Source organism: Daphnia magna, linkage group LG2, assembly GCF_020631705.1.
Source record: "Daphnia magna isolate NIES linkage group LG2, ASM2063170v1.1, whole genome shotgun sequence".
NCBI lineage: Eukaryota > Metazoa > Arthropoda > Branchiopoda > Diplostraca > Daphniidae > Daphnia > Daphnia magna.
In genome coordinates, this window is record NC_059183.1 from 11,667,831 (window position 1) to 11,686,345 (window position 18,515).

Below are 18,515 nucleotides of genomic sequence, written 5' to 3' on the forward strand. Positions count from 1 at the left end.
AAACAAATAAGGATGCCTAGCACCGAATATCAGCAGGAGGAATCAGAGGAATCAAGACGTCCTTAAGATAACCGGTCGAGTCGATGACTCGTTCGTCCGTGCCGCCAAACACCAAAAAGGGTCTTCCATCAGTGGCCCCCGTTTGCGGAAGGCCAACTAACAAGGCAAACACAAAATATGCATTACAACAAAACCAAACGAAATCTGTAGAAAAAAAAAAATAAAAGAAAGAAGACAAACGAGTCAATAGAAATGAACATGTAACAAAAAAAAGGAAAATAATAAGAAAGAGTGCCGTTTTTTACGTAAGAAAAAAAAAAAGACGAAAAAAAAAAACAAGTGGCAACGTCGGATTTTTGCGCCACTGCAGCTATTTTATTATTATTTTTTTTTTTTTCCCCTTTAATTTTATTTCTTTTCTCCTTTTTTTAATCGGCAAGCCAGCACGACTGTAGCTGCTGGGTGCTGCTGCCGCTGCCGCAGTTGGATGTTATACGGGGGCCGTTGCTGAAAGAAAACAACAAACCTTTCTACCCTGTCGGGCCGAGTAGAAGGTAACCAACGTGATTACGTCTGTCTGCTCGTTTCGCCATTCGGCCGTTGTGCACTCACATCTCGAAAAATCATTTACATCCGATTCGTTTGATTTTTAAGTTTCCATTCGTTTTCGAAAGTGACGCGTTTTTTGCTTGATTTATTTGTCTGCGTCGCGTTCAAGTTCTCCCAGATCGTGTCCCGAGAACTCGACCTCAACGAAAGCAGACACTCTCCTTTTTTATTTGTCGCTTTTTTTGTTTTCAATTTGACATCCGTCGTGTCTCGTTCTTGGCCGAATCGTTTAACGACTTGTAATGTCCCTGCGTTCACTAGCGTCGCACAAAGTGTCACCCGAATCACGTTGAACGCCAGAAAGCTCATATCAGAACGACGATTCGATTAGTAGTACAGTCATTCGAATCTTATTGGCCCCGACAAGTGTGGAACCTGATCGTGTTACGGCCGAGAATGGCTCACTCGACTATTGTCAAGCTATTTGAAATGAAGCCTTGATTTCGCGCATTAGAGGATTTTGTTTTGGGATTCGTGTTTGCCTCGGTGAATGCACAGTGCGTACAAATCAAGTGTAAGTGTGGACAGGCTAGTGAACATCAGACACGTCAGGTGGATTACGACACATCTGAGATATATAAACCATCCGCGTTGACAGTGGTAAGTTGATCCATTTCAAAAACACCTATTACTCGAGAGTCTTAATCGCCATTCAGTTGTTGGGCAAATTGATTGCATGCTATGGAGTTTTGTGTTGTTTATACACTAGCATCGAATCTATAATTTGATCTGCAAGGGGCGTTTGCAAAGAAAGCAATTAAATTTTGTTTTTTAAGTGTTTCAATTGAATGGCGTCGCAATAGAGTTGTCCCATCATTTATCCTTTAACGGTACACGATCCTCCCACCTTTAATTTCCTCTCTGTTTCAGCTTGTCTGCACTCTCTCGTCAGCTGCGACTATAAGACGCCCTCGTAGCACCTGTTAAAAAAAAACTGCCGTAATTAATATATATTTTCGTCCGTAATGGCGCTATAGTACCTATGGATATGATAACAGGGGGCTGATGCGGTCATAACGTTGACCGCAAAACTTCTGTACAGATACATGAACGTCGGTTTTGAAAAAAAAAAAAGGGGAAAAACCACGACGAAACAAAATGATTATGAAGTGACAAGGCCATACCGCAGTTGTTTCCGGCTAAACCTTTAACGTTCGTTTGTCCATGCGGTGACGACAATGGCCATTTCTTTCACCAATTGGTCAACGGAAATAAAACTATAGGCACTTGTTCCGGCTCTACCTTTTAGATGCACGCTTTTTATACTAATTGTTGGAGAAAAGGAAACCAAAGGCTCGAGTGAATCTAATTTGAGTTGTTATCTAGGTGGAACGAGTAATACGTATGTAGTTTTACAGAGAGACAATGATTCTATGCACTTTTTGTTTTTTATGTACTTGTCTATTGTCATGGGAGAAAATGCACCAATCTAGCGGTAAATAACGAATACTAGCCAATAATGTCGTGACGCACTTGATTTCAAGTTAGCAGAGAGAAATAATAAAAAAAAAATTAACTGGTTAGTTGAAGAGAAAAAGAATGTTGGTCAACTGTTAGTTTTTTTTAATTCTTTTCTCAAGTGGGTGGTATTTGGTGGCGTTTTCCTTCCCACCTGTGCAGAGCCACGTCGATTCGCTCCCATCCCAACGAAAAACCGCAATTTTCTTATAGCAGTGACGAAAGCTTTCCGTTGTCTCTTTCGTGTCATTCTTTAATATTTTTTTTTTCTTTTTTGGCTTTTCTCTTTCCCGTTTTTTTTCCCCCCCATTTTTATATTTTACAACCTGCGGAATGTTGCGTACTACATCAGCCATCGACGCACCTATTCTTCTTATATTTACTTTATATACATTACGGTATTATACGCATAGTATCCCTTTCCTTATTTCTTGAGATTTGCTTAATTAACGACGACACTGTAGCACTTTTTTTCTTTTACCTAGTCCACTTTTCTTCAATGGCTTTTTGCTTAATGCCTTTTTTGATTGTGTGTCTGTGTGGAGGAGGGGGTTAATTCCACTCAGGAACAAAAGGTGAAAGACTTAAGGCCATTTGAAAAGTCCGAATGGATCGGGAGAAAAAAGAGTGCCACTATGCGCTCCGCCCTTCACTTTTATTTGATTTTTTGCACAACCCTTTTCTTCTCTTGAACCGACTACATATCAAATGTTCTTTTATTTTTCTTTCTCGTTTTTGGCAGTTCATTTATCAAATAGTGAGAAAGACTTGTGTGTCCTTTTGCTGACTTGACTAGCCTCTTCCGCTTCCATTCTACTTGCCAAAAAAAACACACCGGATTAAGGAAAAGAGGAGGAGGTTAAACACAAAGGGGGGGATCTTAAAATATGAAAAGAAAAATGCAAAGTACTGCATATAGAGTACGTATTCACAAGTAGTTTTAATAATAACGTACCAGCGGTGAATGTCTAACTGAATGCCAATAAGTTTCAAGATGCGAGAAAATGAAGGTCTTGTCAGTGTCAAAAAATCAGGCCGGCCAACAGGAAAGTGGGAGGGACATACGGACGATATGTTTTTGATTTCTGAATTTTGATTTTCCACATTTTTTTTTTCCGGCGTGGCTTGTAGAGAAAATTTGGCCTTGCCGGACACATTTGCAGATTTCATAAAAGCAACAACTTTTGACGACTTAACAAATGTTTTTAGCATATCCGGCTACGAATGCCAATAAAGAAAGAACAAGAAAGATTTCATTGCAATTTTACACGAGTGCTAGTCCAGCCTTAAACAGTAAAAGCTAGCGGGGAGAAACGAAAGAATCGAATTGAAGAGGGGCAAAAACGTACAGAAGTCTATTAGGAAAGGAACCATAAAGGCTCTTTAATGTGTTTCGATAAAGATCAACAATCTCGAAGGTGCAGAGCTTATCGACTTTTCTTTTTTTGGAAGCCAAATTCATTTCTTCTTAAGCCATAGAGCGTCCAAAACTTAAAAAAACAGAAAAAGAAAAAAAAAGGAAAACCATTTATGCAATTGGTTATTACATATAGACTGTGGCGTATAATATACGTAATGGCCCAGAACAGATTTGCTGGGTAGCGTTCAACTGCGTACAGCAGCTCAATTTTTATTTTTCTCTCTTATTCATTTTATAATAAAATTTTATTCCTCTATGTACAGCCATTCCCAGATTTAAAAAAAAAATTTTTAAACACGTCTCATCCTCTTTTTTTTGTTGTTGTTCGTGCATCTTCAATTTTTCTGGGCAGGTATCGTCTGTTCGTGCGCAAAGAGAAATACAGCATTAACCGAAGAGATCTTGGATTACGTTTGGGGGCCCATCAACCTTGGCCGCGTGAGAATATATATATACGGGAAAGGAGGTGGATACCATGCCGACATGAGCAACTAGCAGCAGAGCGTTGATTTCATCAAGCCAAAGTCTTCTGCCACACTGCCAGATCTTCATTATGGATCACAACGCAGGTAAGTCACATATTTTTAATGGACTATATTTTCTGCTAAACATCTTATTGCCGGATTTGTTTCTGTCGCAACGCGCATTTCTAAGGGATGCGAGAGAAAAGTTCAGCAAGTTTCTTTCGTGCTGCATATTATTTTTCTGATTGATTGATGCGCGCCTGTTGATGTTGCGCTGCGTGATTCGTTGATGCGGCCGTGTTGCCGCCGACGTCCTACCCCCATATACCGACTTGTTGCCTTTTGTTTTGTATGACTTTCACACATGCGGTGAACCATCGTTACAGTCCCTTAGCTATATACTCATCACGCGATAGACTCAATTGCTGCCTTCTTTTAACAATTCTTTCGAAATGGCTTTATACGCGATGCTCTATGGTCTCACCGACTCGTCTGTTTTGATCTATAGGTTGTTCATCATCACAAGACCCCTTTCATTATCATATTTATACATAACACCCCCAAGAAGACCCGAGAACAATGAAGAGAACCCCCCTGTCTATCTCTCAAGGTTAAAACAAAACTTGTTGGATGTAGAAGACAATGACGTGTTACCTTGACGTACGCACACCTTGAACCTTTTTTCTTTTCTAAGATCTCGCATGAGCTTGTCACATGCTAGTGTGTATGGTAAGTGCACACATAAGATGATGTTAGACATCGTAATCACTGCACAATGTTGAGAAGATAATGGGTTCTGGAAATAAGTCAACTGTTGATTAAGCGTCCAGTCGTCATTTTTAAATGGCGAGGTGTTTAAAAAAACAAACTTACAAGGAGAAGAGAACTCCTTTTTAAACGTGAAAAAGGGATAGGATTTTGATCAGTTTTGATGATGAACGATGCACTCTTTGCGCAGTTCGGCGCAGTTTGGCGCAGTTTGTTATCCTTCCCATTTGCAAGAACGTAAAAGAAAAAGTGCTGACGGCTTCATTTGTATAGCCGGCCTGTTTGACGTGACTTAGAACACCACCAGATAAATTAAATCGCAGTGCCCACGATTGTCTTCCTCTCTTTTCTTTTGCAAATTGTTGCGCATGCGTCTAGTATTTCTTTTTTGTTGTTGTTGCATAAAATAAAGTTTTTAAAAGAATTGTTGATGCCATAAGCTCAACAGGTCGCGACCGACTGTATGAAGAGCTGAGGGCGATGACTGATGAATGGGCCCTCCTCTTTTCGTCTCGCTTCCATCGAGTACATGTGCGTGTGTTTTGTCTGCCATGATCTCATCTAACGGCATCACGAGCGTCTCTGTGTGTGTGTGTCTACAACCAGTAGGTTAGATGTGCTGTTTCTTTTGCTACCGACACAAAGACACAATCCTTTTCTCGCAATTGTTGTCAGTGGCACCTGGTCTAATCACGTCGAAAATGTCAAGTGGCCGATAGAAAATAAGCTGTCGCTCACACATACACAGAAGCGCAGACACAAAATTTGGCGTGACAATCACTCGCTCTAAAGAAAAAGCTTTTTTTCCTTCTCTCTCTCTTTTTGGTTTAAATTGCTGTTCAGCTACGATGTTGCTACCCTTTCACTGTTTTCAGATTTACCTGCCAAATTGAAATGCTGTTGCCGTAGCAACGAAAGCCAATGGCACTGTCCTCGTCGCATAATAACAAAACCGTGTCTCTTTCTGTTTGTTTTTTTCTTGTTTCGCACAGTTTTTTTCTTCCAGCCACCGGTTTTCATCCGAGAGTGTATGCTAAATAGTCTTTGTTTTCTTCTTTTGTTTGCTCTGTCCTCTGCAGCCTTATAGACGTTAGCGAGAGAGAAAAAAGAATGAAAAGATAGATTGCTACCCACCCATTAGTTTGTTGCTATACCATAACAACTCTGATCGTATATATGTTTTTGCCACAATGGAATTCATTTGACAAACGAAAGAAGAAGAATGGAAATTAAATATAGTCGGCTTCTCTTTTGCTTTCAAACTGTCACTCGAAGAGACGGCTGTCTCTTTCTACGGTGAATCTCCTTTTAAAAATGTAACGATGGTCGATGCGCGTATTTTAAATAATTGCTCCACATATAAGAAATATACGTCAAATCAGCCAAATGGAATTACCGGCATTGATTTCGCTTGCATGATTCTGGACCAAAGAATCATTCGATACTGTTTCGCACAAGACCCGCCGACAATTCCCACATCTATTTAAGCTCGAGCGCTATCAAACAACTTTGTTGTTGTTGTTACTCATCTCTTGATGATGATGGCACTTTCAGATGCATCTCTTTTTTTTTTTTAGAAAACTATCGGAAGGTGAACAACAAAAAGTACAATGGGGAGGGGCGGTAATAGACACAGCAAAGAAAATCAAAAGATGTTTTTGTTTTTCGGCATTTGTTTTCTCGGTGGGGTCGTTGTGTGCGCCCTCCTCCCATTCCATGCTAAGCGGCATGATATGAACCAAAAATAATCATTTTTTCGTTGTTGTTGTTGCTCTTGATCGAGAGTTGATTGCCGACGACGGATGACATCAGACAGACGAGAAGACACTTGATTCTATGATGGACGCATAAATGATAAGAAAAATATACACTAGAAAGAAAAAGAAACCCCCCCTATCTGAAAAGATGGTTGTCTTCAGGGGTGGGGGAGGATGAAAATAAGAAGAGACAGAAAAAAAAAAAGATGGTGATTATAAAGAAAAAAGCCATCATCATGACGTCTCCTCCTACCTGACGGTTTTTTTGTTTTTTTCGACCTACTTTTCTTTCGTATTTTAACCGAAAGAGGGGAGAAGGCAGATGACGCGATGCGTTGACTCGGAGATTTTGTGTTTGACGGATCCCTAATTTTCATTTTGCGCTTGTTTTTTTTTTTAATATTTTTTTCTCTATCCATCAGAGAGATTCTCCGAAATTGATGCAGAAGGTGTACACACCTCTACATGTCGCCACAGGTGGGGGGAGCGGTGAAAAGACATCGTCCCACCCGTAAACACAAACGCAGATTGCGACGAAACAGAAGGTAGTTGTCTTTAAACCAAAACAAAAAATCCAAAAAACGAAAATGATTCAAATAAGAAAGAGACAATGCTCGGTCAAAATGTGCGTGTAACGAAAGCGAAAGACGCATGAGGTCGTCGTCGATGAAGGTGATGGACGATGTGAGCCGTCACTCGTGTATAGAAGACGTCATTGTTGCTTAACAATTTCATTCTCTGCTTCTCAAGAGGGAGGGGGGGAGTTAATCAAAACACGTCTCAGTAGACACACAAAAAGCGGTTGAAAAAGTAGGAAGCCAGTCGTAATAAATATGACCTGTCTCTCCAGCTTGATGGAACTTGAATATGATGCAATAAACAACAAATAATTGAGTATGTATATCAGGGCTCTACTTGAGATGTAGAAGAAAATTGCGTGTCGCCGTTGGATGAAGTGCGCTCGTAAATCGGAACAGCGGGATCCTGGAAAAATGGAACAACATCGCCATCGGCTCCTACCTGTTTTCCCTTGCAATGGCGCAGTACGCGTGTATTCGTTTGCACCATGTAGGCATCCGCTTCTCAACGGCCGCATGAACGGGGAAGCAAAAAAGCAAAAATTGCGTCTCGTGTATACACTGTTAGATGTGCGTTTGTTAAGTGGATCCTCTTGCTGCTGCTCGACCACATTCCCTTCAATTTAAAGCGAACGCGCGAGAGCGGCTCTTCTTCATCCCTCCTTTTTTTTGTTTTAATTCCTTCGACTTGCGCTGTTTGGTTGGTCAGCCATCTTTATCCACCTGTCCGCTTTTGTCTTAAAAGGGACCTCCTCACATCTTTTTTGTTTTGTTTTTTCTTTTTAAATAGAAACTATAACTATGGTAACCCCCTCCGGATGATAATAATGAGGAGTCCATATATATTTGAAAATTTATGTTTATATCTATATATATATATATACACACACACAGTGCACGTGGCGGAGAAGGAAAAGAACTTTATGAATAACGACATCAACCGTCAGAAGGAAATATAGCGAGGTCGGGGTGTATAGAAAAGAAAAAGGATCTCGCCGCTCAGGTCCGCATCGCGATGCCAACGCACCGAAGAATGCAACAAGAACGGCGGCAACAACAAGCACATCGTCTTGGCTCTCTCTCTCTCTCTCTTCAAAAAAGAAAAATCTTTTTCTCATTAAAAAGGTTGGTGGTAGAGAGAAGGAGGGAGTTTTCAAGTCCGGTCCGAAAAAACAAAAACCAAAAAACCTGTTCTCTTTTCATTTCTTTTTCTCTCCGTTGGCAACGCTCGGTTATTCTGTCGAGTGAGCGGCCAGCAACAGCAGCGCTCATTTATTATAGTTTATGTTCAGTCGAGTCGTGAAAATGCAAGAACAAGAAGAAGGAGGGAAAGACAACACGCGCAAGACACCGATGAAGAGGAAAACGGGGAAAAAAAAACAAAACATGAAAATAACTTGCATGTTTTTTTTGTTTGTTAAATTTTTCCAGTCGAGAACTTTGGGGGATGGTCACAAAAGTTTATGCAAGATGAAGAACGCGGTCGCAATTGAGTTGTTCCAGCCACACAGATTTTAATAGAGCCACCACCGCTGAGGCCGCTCCCTAAAACAAAACAAAATCTCCATGACGATTGAGATGCAACTACTTGATTCTCAGATTTTGTTTTTTGTTTATTATTGTTTTTTTTCGTTTTAACTGGGATTGGAGGGTGCCGCGCAAAGACAAGATGGTGCAAGCCAAAATAATAAGGAGAAAGAGATGGATGGGATAAGGATTGAGTCATTGTCGGGTGCAATTGGAGGCCACCGCTGGAGCATCCTAGAAAAAGTGCGCGTCCCTTCTTGTTTTGTTTATTTTTAATGCGCATTCGGTGTGTGATGGATAATCGGAGCCAAGCGACCCTGTTGATTTGGCCCACTGGTCAAACAAATAAAAATTTAGCCGCAGGGACAGTACGTGTACACACGGATCTTCTATAATCAAAACCTCCGTTGCAACACAAATTGATATGCGACGTGCAACAAAAACAAAAAAAAAAAGCAAAGAACAAATCATCAGTTGGCTGTGCATGAAAATCAATGGCTTGCGCATTTTTACGTAACAATACAACAACCTACTGGTGACTAAAAGGCAGACTTCAGTTTCAGTTAGTGCGACGGCATCATTTTCTATACCTGGCGGTCACTACCTTTGCATGCAAATCGGGCACTGCTTGTATTATGCGTTCTCGCTCTGTGGGGAGGCGCATCGACTCCTATTTTCTCTCTCTTTTTCTATCTGCTGTTGCGGGACCCGCTGACCTTCTCTTCTGATGGATAATAGACTGGAGAGCACAACTGCTTTCTCTCCGACGTTACAATGTCTCTACATTTTATTCTAGAAATTTTGGGTTTTCTATCAAAACGGAGCTAATATAGGATTTCGAAAGATTGTTGTGTGCGGCTTTTGAAAAAATCACGTTGTTATGCTTCTCTGTGTGTGTGTGTTGAAGATATTTTATTCGAAGAAAGGTAGAGCTGTTTTTTAAATTATTTACTGGTGAATTGGAAAGAGAATAACAAACGCTACCACCGCCACCATGAAGCAATCAATTTGTGTCGCCACTCCTGCGTACCGAGGTGGATTGAAAGGAAGGAATTAAAAAAAAACACAGAGAAACAAGCGGTCAGTGGATAATTTCCCATTTTGAAAATTGCTCTCAGTGTATAGATGCGGAAAAACTCTTTTTGTTTTTGTTTTTTTCTTTTGTTGTTTTAATTGTTTTCCTTTTTTGTAAGTCAAGCGTTTTTAATCATTGTGTCTGTACACATTTCTTTGCAAGACCCTCATGTTCGAATGTAACTTTTTTTCTCACCCCATTTTTTAAAGCAAGAGTCTTTCTCACTTTGGCAATGGATTAATGATCTTGTCTGCACCTCTCTACTTCACCCCTCTGTATTGCCGACAACAACTTTTTCTTTTTAAACTAACGCAGTACAACCATCGTCAGCTGGTTCCTTTAAAAGCTCATCAACTGCTTTAACCTAACCCGGACAGAATTTCTCCCCGTGTTTGTTTTGTTTGTTTTAATTTTATTTTTTATTTTTTTGAAAGTCTCCTGACGACAAAATGACGCATAATTGTGAAGGGGGACTAGTTTGGGATGCGTGTTGCAGCGCGCAGCACGAAGGGTCGAATAACAAAACATGTCGCTTTAAAAAACATTATGGACATTTTTCTTCCCTGATTTTGGCCACCGTCGATTTGTCGTCTCCCTTCTCAGTGTGTTCCCCCCTCTCGTTTAAGCTTTTTTTAAATATACACACACGCACAAGTAGCTCTTGATTGCGTCCTCACCGTCCCAGATATGCCAAATGCGGTTCGACACCGTGTGACCTTTTGCTGAACTGGTCGGACCCGACGCAGAGTTTGGCATGTTTGGAGAGCTCTAAGCCAAACGAGCTCAATCAAAGCTCAACAACAATAACAAACAGAGAAAATCCAAATGGGTCACAAAGTGTGGCATGTTTTGTTTTTTAGGGGAAGAAACGGTCGCAAGATGTTGGAACAATTTTGTTTTATTTTTGGTGGGGTTCATGTCATTTGACTATGCCGCCTTTGAGAGACTTAAACAAAAAAACTCGGTGGCATATGCAAAGCATACGTAGAGCAACAAAGTGCTATTCAACATGGAGGAATAAAATATTTTTTATTTTTTTTTTGTTCATTTTTTGTTCGCTTCAGTTCCAAACGGGGCCACTTATTACAAGACGAGAACCAGGAAAGATGAAGGGCCTCATCTGAGGACGGGTGCGGTAGTTGTTCATCTCGAATTTCAGGGCCCCCAAAAAGAAGCTGCTTTCATCTCTGTAATGTTTTGTCTTGAATTTCCTTCTAGCCAAACGAACGACAAGAACATGTCGACTTTTATTTTTGGCTTTCTTTAAAAGAACTCTTGTTAGCGCAGCTCTTCTTGCATGCGTGATCCACTTCTTGGTCAAATGCGCACCATTGGCTGCATGCAGAACAGCAACGACAGATATATGTAGGTAATATATCCATGTGTTTATCCAGTGTCTGGTTTACTCCTGCGACCTTACCTTATTTACTTAGAAAAGATTGAAATCAAAAACTCGTATTTTTTTATTCGTTCGCTATTTTGCGTGATTTGTTGCTGGACGCATAATTTTAGCGCATTAGTTGAAAGAGTTGATTAACAGAGAAAGACTATGCATGTCTAGCATTTGTAATGAAAAACCTTGATGCGAGTCCAAGTTCAATTTACCTTTGTTTGCCTGCCGGTCATCGGCCACTTGAACACAAGACGTGTTACAATCCCTATACACGTATTTGATGATGATCATCACCATTACGAAGAGGTTGAAGAATAATGGAGCCATCACGTCCCGGAAAACTATACAAGGGGCGGCCGATTGCTTTGCACTATTTCCAAATTGTTGACTAGTTGTTGTTGTTGTTTGGTTTTACCTTGCCGACTATAGTCTGCATTCAAAAGGAGGCTGTGCTGCGCCAAGCTGTGCAACTCCACAACAGCCGGCCGTAGAATATAAAAATGCTCCTGCCATCCAAGGCACAGATTGTAGAGAGCGGCTGGGCAGCAACGCTCCCCATAGGAGCTAATTGCCGTTGTTCTGGGAAATAATAGAGATGGTCTCGGTACACGCGGACACGGCAGTCTCGTGAAGTGATGGACTACTTATTGGATCGCTGTTACCTGTCTGTGGTGTAATTACCTTCGCATGATGATGTGCTTTGTCTTCTCTCATTATCGCACCACCACCGAGGCCGTACCCCATCGCAACGTTCATTTTCCTTTTTATTTCACCTTGTTCTTTATCGAAATGCATTTTTCAAGATCTTTCTCTCCACGCAATCAGAGTCGGAACGCCAAAAAAAACCATAAAAGGAACTTTTTGTTTAAAAAAAAAATATTTATCTCCATCTGGAAACGATGAGGAATGGTCTTTTTGTTCGTCTTTTCACACAATTGTGCGTCTTTTTGGCCTTTTTATGTTTTAACTGTTTCATGTCAGATTGAGATAATTTGGTCCGTGTATAAAAGGAGCTGCATTATTACAGATGGCGGTGAGACAGGATCGTGGCGGTGCCTTTCTTTTGTTTGTGTATTCAGCCAATGTATCACACACAAAAAAAAACTGTTTAATTCACTGTATTGGCATAGATGGCTATTTTGCCTTGGACTTTTTTTTTTTTTTTTTGTTTTTGCAGTTGATCGTGATTTCAGGACAGTGTTGTTGTGCGTGTGTGGACACGACGGAGCCGGGATATGTTGGCGGCATATCGGCGCTGTTTGCCTTTCCTTCAGGTTTTTTCTTTTCGGTTGTGAAACGAAAACTTGGACAGGGAGACAGAGAGAAAGAGTTTCTTTTGTTTGCGTGCGTTTATCGAGTGGACAAATCAGAACTGATGTGTGTGTGTGCGCGCGCGACGAGAAAAACTGGTTCAACTCGATCGACTCGTTCTTTTTTTCCCCATCCGCAGCAACACACCCCATTAAGATAGACAAAAATAGTACACACGCAACATTTGTGACTACACACAAAAAAATGTGAGATGGTTGCGACAGAGCCGAGCAAAAGCCGATGAAGACCAACTTGATTGCAAGTCATTTAATCCTAAAAAAATCAAATACTAAATTGAGTGATTAAAAAAAAGAAGGTTTTCCTTTCCGTTCGTAATATGTCGCAAGATGAAGAAATCCCAGCTCATCGCGAGCTCGTGACAAAAGCATGAACTTGTGCTGGCCAACCCTCGTCGCGCTATTGTTGTCCCGAGTGCTTATCAGGTTATTTTAAAAAAATAAAATGTAGCACTTGCTGGACTGGTTTAGAACGTCCTTTCTCTCCTATTATGGATTGAACGGAAGAAAAAAAGAGAGAAGGTTCTTGTACGAAATAGAATAGGATAATACGTGTTTTGCTGCTGTCGCTCGCGTCCTTCACAACAAGTCTACGATCGGGACCCGACACAGCGAAAATGCCCTAAATTTCGATCGAAAAACAAAAAGAATATTTTTTTAAAATGGTTGCCGACCAGGTTTGTATGGCATCAACTACTTACGTTTTAATGGTTTTTTTTTTCTTCTTCAAAAATCAAAAAGAAGATGATGGCTGACTGCAGCTACTTGCTGGAAGACGTTTTCTAAGATCGCACCATTTCATTTTTAATGATAGGTGCCGAGTGTGATGGACAACAGATAGGATCCCACTTGTGAATGTGTTCCTCTTTCAGGTGCTTCTACAATTCTGCCCATACAATTTCCTCTTTTCTGCCCCACTCGAACCTTAGAGACACACTATTGACGTGCGTATGTGCCTAGTAATAGACGGACTAGCGCAAGTGTACCAGCAACAAAAGGTGGGAGCTTCTTTTCTTTTGCTTCTGCGTGCCTTCCCCTCGAGCGGAGCCACAAGGCCGAGCAAGGTGAACGTTAACTCGACAAGACATCTCTCTTTTTTTTTTTGCTTCGATTCTCATAAGAAAAAAGGTGGAGAAGGGGGGAAAAAAATATATCAAACAACTTAAAGTTCTTTTTCCAACTTTTTCTATGAGCAAAGACTCATTTTTGGATAAGAAAAACTCACAAAAGATATTTTTCGAAGAATAGATGCGAGCATAGCGAGGGGATATATAATGCAGAGAAGAATAAACAAGAGAAAGATATTGAAGACCCATTTTTCTTTTCTTTTTTTGGAGCTGAGAATTTTGAAGTTCAATAGATTAATGAAGTCGTTGAGCTGGAATGATCCCACGTCCTGTTTACCATTGATCCGAGATCAAGAAAGTGGTAGGAGGAGATTATATACAACGCTCATCCCAATCCGCTTTGCATCGACAAATACGAAAATCCAAAACGATTCAAAACTCTTATATAGATATTAGTGTCGTTAAAAAAAACATTCCTTTGTGTTTTCTTTCTTTTGATTGCGTATCCCAAAATTTCATCATCATTTCGTCATTTGAAATTCATTAAAACAAAAAGAACGAGCCACCCCTCAGGGCTATGCTCTTCAGGTTTTCTCTTCTTTTGACTTTCAGGGAAACCAAATGATTTATTCTTCAGCTGCTGATTGGGTCTAACACGAGTGCAAGGACCTATATAGTCGCTACGGTACGACTTTTTTTTTTTTTCAGATATGATTTAGTCTTGTTTTTTCGTTGTGTTCTCCTTTAAAATATTTCCCCTTTTATTATATTTTCGGCTTTTCTTCTTAGTACAAGATATCTATTCTATTCTTATGTTTTCGTTTATTTTATGGCGCACGCGCGCGCGGCCCTCTCTCTTTTTCCATTCGCTTACATTAAAAGTGAAACGAGTTGAGAGCGCGCGCGTAGCTCCAACCAGATTTTGTTGTTTAAACCGGAGGTGCGCATAGGCATTGACGTTGTATATAAGATTTTTATGTTAACGATAAGGAACCTCACCGACGATGGAGCGAGATGATGAGGTCGTTCGTTTTCTGCGAAAAAAAAAACAACAAAACAAAACAAAACAGAAACGTGTTTTGGCTTAAACAGTCCCCTTTTTCTCGACCGACTGGCCTCGCACCGTGGGCGGGATTCAAATTGCTACACGTAAGAGATGCGGGGCAAATCTCTTGCGTGAAATTTGGCCAACACGACTCTACGCAAATAGCTCTACATAATTTGCTGCGCACAATTTCCCATCCACCGCCTTCGTAATGGCCGATCGTCAAAAAAAAGGGGGGGGGGGGGCTCACCACACACCAACAGCTCCTAGGTATATCGTTCCATCTTGGACGAACGTTCGTGAAACTAATAGATCTACGTATATGCCCCAGATGAGTTTATTCTTTTGACGGTATACTGCGAATATTAAAATTCGGGTCATGGGCTCATTTCTTTTTTGTGTGGCTGTACGAAATCCGTTAAATCGGACATCATATCTCGTCGCTTGCGATTTGAATTCATGTACAACTGTCTATCCCGTTCTTCTCCCAATGTTTGAATTCCTACTTTGCTTCTTTTCTGTTGGAACAAAAAAATTATTATTTTTTTTTTACCTGTGCTGGGTATGATGACGTCTGCCAGATTGTCTTGTCATTACGTGGCATTCCTGTGATACCTTCTTTCTTGCATACTATTCTAACTTTTGTTTTGTTCCTCCTTTCTCCCTACGTGCGCATACATCTCCCAGTTGAATTTTTTTTTGTTTCATAGTCTTCAATCGATCTCGTGTTATTTTTCAACTCTCAATCCATCGATTCCACGTTTCCTATACCGAGGGTCGTTATCATTTTATCCCATCATTCGGTAAAATCTTTGAAAAAAAAATCTAAACCGTAGAAAATTGAGACATTTGAAAAGAAAAACTAACTTTGTGTTAAAAAAAAAGTGTTTTACGAGTGTTGCAAAGACGCCTTTGAAAAGATTGTGGCGTTATTGTTTCATAAAAATGGAATGTCAAATTAGCTAGAATGGCTGCAGTAGACGTCGTTCGCGTCGTAATAACATGCGGTTACAATTTGCACAACATCCGGATGGCAGCAAAAAACTTTGGCTGGCCGTTAGACGGGCACGTTCCAACCTATGATTCTTCTTAGTGGGAGTGTGTGTGTGTGTGTGTATATACGCACAGTACACACGTGCTGCTCTTTGCTGACTCGGCCAAAGAGGAAGAGGCCCGAAATGATGGAAAGAGAAGAATTTCAAAAAAGAAAAAGGTACAAAAGATGATGACGCTGACTTGAAAAAAAAAATCACAACTTTCTTCTTTTGCACGCCGGTTGATCTATGCACAGAAGAAAAAAAGGAAATTTTGTGCATTGTCATGTCACAACAGACGTCTATCCTCATAAGCTAATATAAAAACAGGATCTAGGTAAAAATGTGCGTCAATGTCGTGCACGAACTACGGTAAGATGAACGCAGGTGCTGTTCATACCCATTGAACTTTATTGTTGCTTGATGTTGTTATTATTCATCCGACAACAATGCAGAGACGTTGGCTATCGTTTTTAAATCATCAAAGAGCAATCAAGACGAGTCAATGCTCGCGCCGAATGAAGCAGCTTCCCTAATAAGCCTAAATATGGAGATTGAGTCATTTGGATCGTTTGCCGGAAGAAATTGTTTTTCTTAAAGGGCAATAATGATCTGGATCTTAACAAATTTGAAGTTCCATGAGATTTTCCTTTTTAAAAAAATATATATATTTAAGGGGGGGGGGGGAGGTAGAAAATAGTACAACAAGTAGACGTGTAGTGCTCGGTCGGAGAGAGAGGTCTCGTGTGAGTGAGTGAATGTGTTTGTGTGGAGGAATGTATCGCCTCTGGCGTACACACCAAAGCACGGAGTTGTTTCATCGGTGCCGAAGAGAATTCTGACCTTCCTTTTTTCTTCTTCTTCTTCTTCTTCTTCTTCTTCTTCTTCTTCTTCTTCCACTTCTTCGTCTTCTTCTTGGACGAGAGCAGCTACACGAGGAAAGGAAGATGTAGACACAAAAGACTGGAGCTGATGGAGAGAATGAGCCGAGTGCAGTAAAAGAAAAAAAAAGATGGAATAAGGTGGGTGCTAGGGGGGTGGAGACGGGACTCCCACTGAGCAGTAAAAGAGAGAAGAAAAAAAAAAAACATCCTACTCCACAGTGTGGCGGAGGAGGAAGATGAGCGAAGAAATGAAGAGGTTAAAGAAGACGAAGAAGAAGGAGAAGAAGGAGAAATCCAAACCAAAGTATAATAATATATAAAAGAGTAGAGGAGCAGCAAAGGCAAAGAAGGGGGGGGGAGGGAGTTATAAGGAGGAGGTTTTGAAGGAGGAAGAAAAAAGAGAGTCGCACCAAGTTGAGTTGTAAGTCGAAGGGAAGTCCGGCCTGTCATTGCCCAGCCAGCAGCTCTCGAATTAGAGGCACATGCCCTCGGGGCACACTAGCGCTCTTTTTCTTGGGGGCCCCCCTGTTCTATCCTGCGCCACCACCGCCGTTTGCTGTACGTGTGTTCCAGTGCGGGACAAAAGAGAGGGAGAAAAAAAAAAAAGAATCTACCACCCTCACGCATTTGTGCCCACCCGCTATCCTCCTCCTCCAATAGAGAATGGCGGAGGGAGGGTGTAGTGTGTAGGAGAACGTGAGAGAAGTCGGAGCGTGGCCGCGCCAGTCTCCACTCCGCTGTGACACGGTGAACATCGTATCGTTCTCGCGTCGCCCGCCTTTTTTTTGTTTTGTTCTTGCTTCAATTTCAAAATCGCCGACATTCATTGTCGAACAAGAACAAACATTTGACTTTTCGTTTTCGGGACTTAAACGATTTTTGTTTTCGTGCTGTGTGCGGCAATGTGAGTTTTTGTTGGCATTCAAATGACAGCGGTGGCCATCGTGATTGCAGACTGTTGTTGATAAATCTACCTTGTTTACCGTACACGATTGGATTACTTGTGACGGATCAACTTCCCATTTTGTTTTTGTTTTTTTTTTGGTTCTGTTTCGATTGCGTTTGATTAACGCAATTATCTGGTGAAATTGAAGAGATTGTTCAGCCCGTCTTTCCTTCTCCAGCAGTGATTTTGTGTGGTTTCCTTTTTTTTTTTGAATTTTCGTGCGAGTGATTTTGTTTGTTGCCACTCCACCAACCGGTCCCGCCGCAAAAATTGCAGGTATTGCCTTTAAAAAAAATAATAATAAAATTTCTCTATTGGCCATTTGATGAATTGGAAAAAAAAAATGAAGAAGGGTATAATAGATGAGCGCCATTCGAAATTTTCCTTGTTGTTGGCCGTATTGACAACGGATTCGAATGTCCAATTCTTCTCTGGTCGGACGTGTGTGAATTACCATCGCCTCGAGCGATGGTGATTGAGTTGTTGGCCCGTTGATTGAGACGGCCCCTCCCTCTCTCCCGCGTTCGTCCCGCAGCAAGTCTGCAGGTGTAAGCGAGCTCGGAGATGGTCAGTGCACAGTGGCGCCTACACCGACATTATCTGATTACCATCTTCTCCTAATGTTGAGCTTGCGTTTCGGCTCCGTTCTTTTTGCATTTCAGGTTTTCTGTGCATAATGAACACATTTATTGGCAAACATTTTTCCTTTTTTTTTTTTTTTTTTTTATTTTATTTGTCTTACCTCCCCCTAAATAAGGAAGGAAGGTCTCACTACACTGCACAATGAACATTTTTTTTGGTGGGGGGGGCTGCAGATATAAACTTGTTCCTCTTCCAAGACGAGGAGAGCTCCGCACACATCGAGAGTCGGAAAACTGATGGAAATGTACGATAGTAAGAAGCAACCGAGGGGAGTCTTGTATATAGAGAAGAAACAAAAAATGTGAAAAGAAAGAGAAAAAAAAAAAGAATAAGGGACAGACCAGTTTTGCTGGAGAGTGAGGCCATTAATAAAGCCAGAGAGAGCCGAGCCGGCTAATTGGTGTCAAACCATCGACTGCACACACGTATACGGAATGAAGCTCACATTCGCGCTTCTAACCGGCTCTCTTCTCCCCGACTACCAATTTTTGCGCTTATTATTATTTTTTTTTTGGCTTGT

The 18,515-nt window shown here is 41.0% G+C and overlaps 1 protein-coding gene and 1 long non-coding RNA gene across 3 annotated transcripts in view; one reads left to right on the top strand and one right to left on the bottom strand.

The window, feature by feature from the left end:
* Positions 1 to 456: 456 nt before the first annotated feature.
* Positions 457 to 18,515, top strand: part of LOC116916906 (transcriptional activator cubitus interruptus) — a 38,392-nt gene continuing 20,333 nt past the window's right edge. The window contains 2 exon segments of the mRNA XM_032922210.2: positions 457 to 1,209; positions 3,840 to 4,056. Coding sequence (XP_032778101.2) covers positions 4,041 to 4,056 — 16 coding nt within the window. The 5' untranslated portion in view covers positions 457 to 1,209; positions 3,840 to 4,040.
* On the bottom strand, positions 12,103 to 13,429 carry LOC116916908. 2 transcript variants are annotated; one of them, XR_006643628.1, is made up of 3 exons: positions 13,079 to 13,415; positions 12,930 to 12,999; positions 12,103 to 12,863 (listed from the first exon to the last, which is right to left on the bottom strand). It is a non-coding gene; the product is annotated as an uncharacterized LOC116916908 (long non-coding RNA). The 2 variants fall into 2 exon arrangements; XR_004390900.2 differs by having other exon boundaries at positions 12,103 to 12,999; positions 13,079 to 13,429.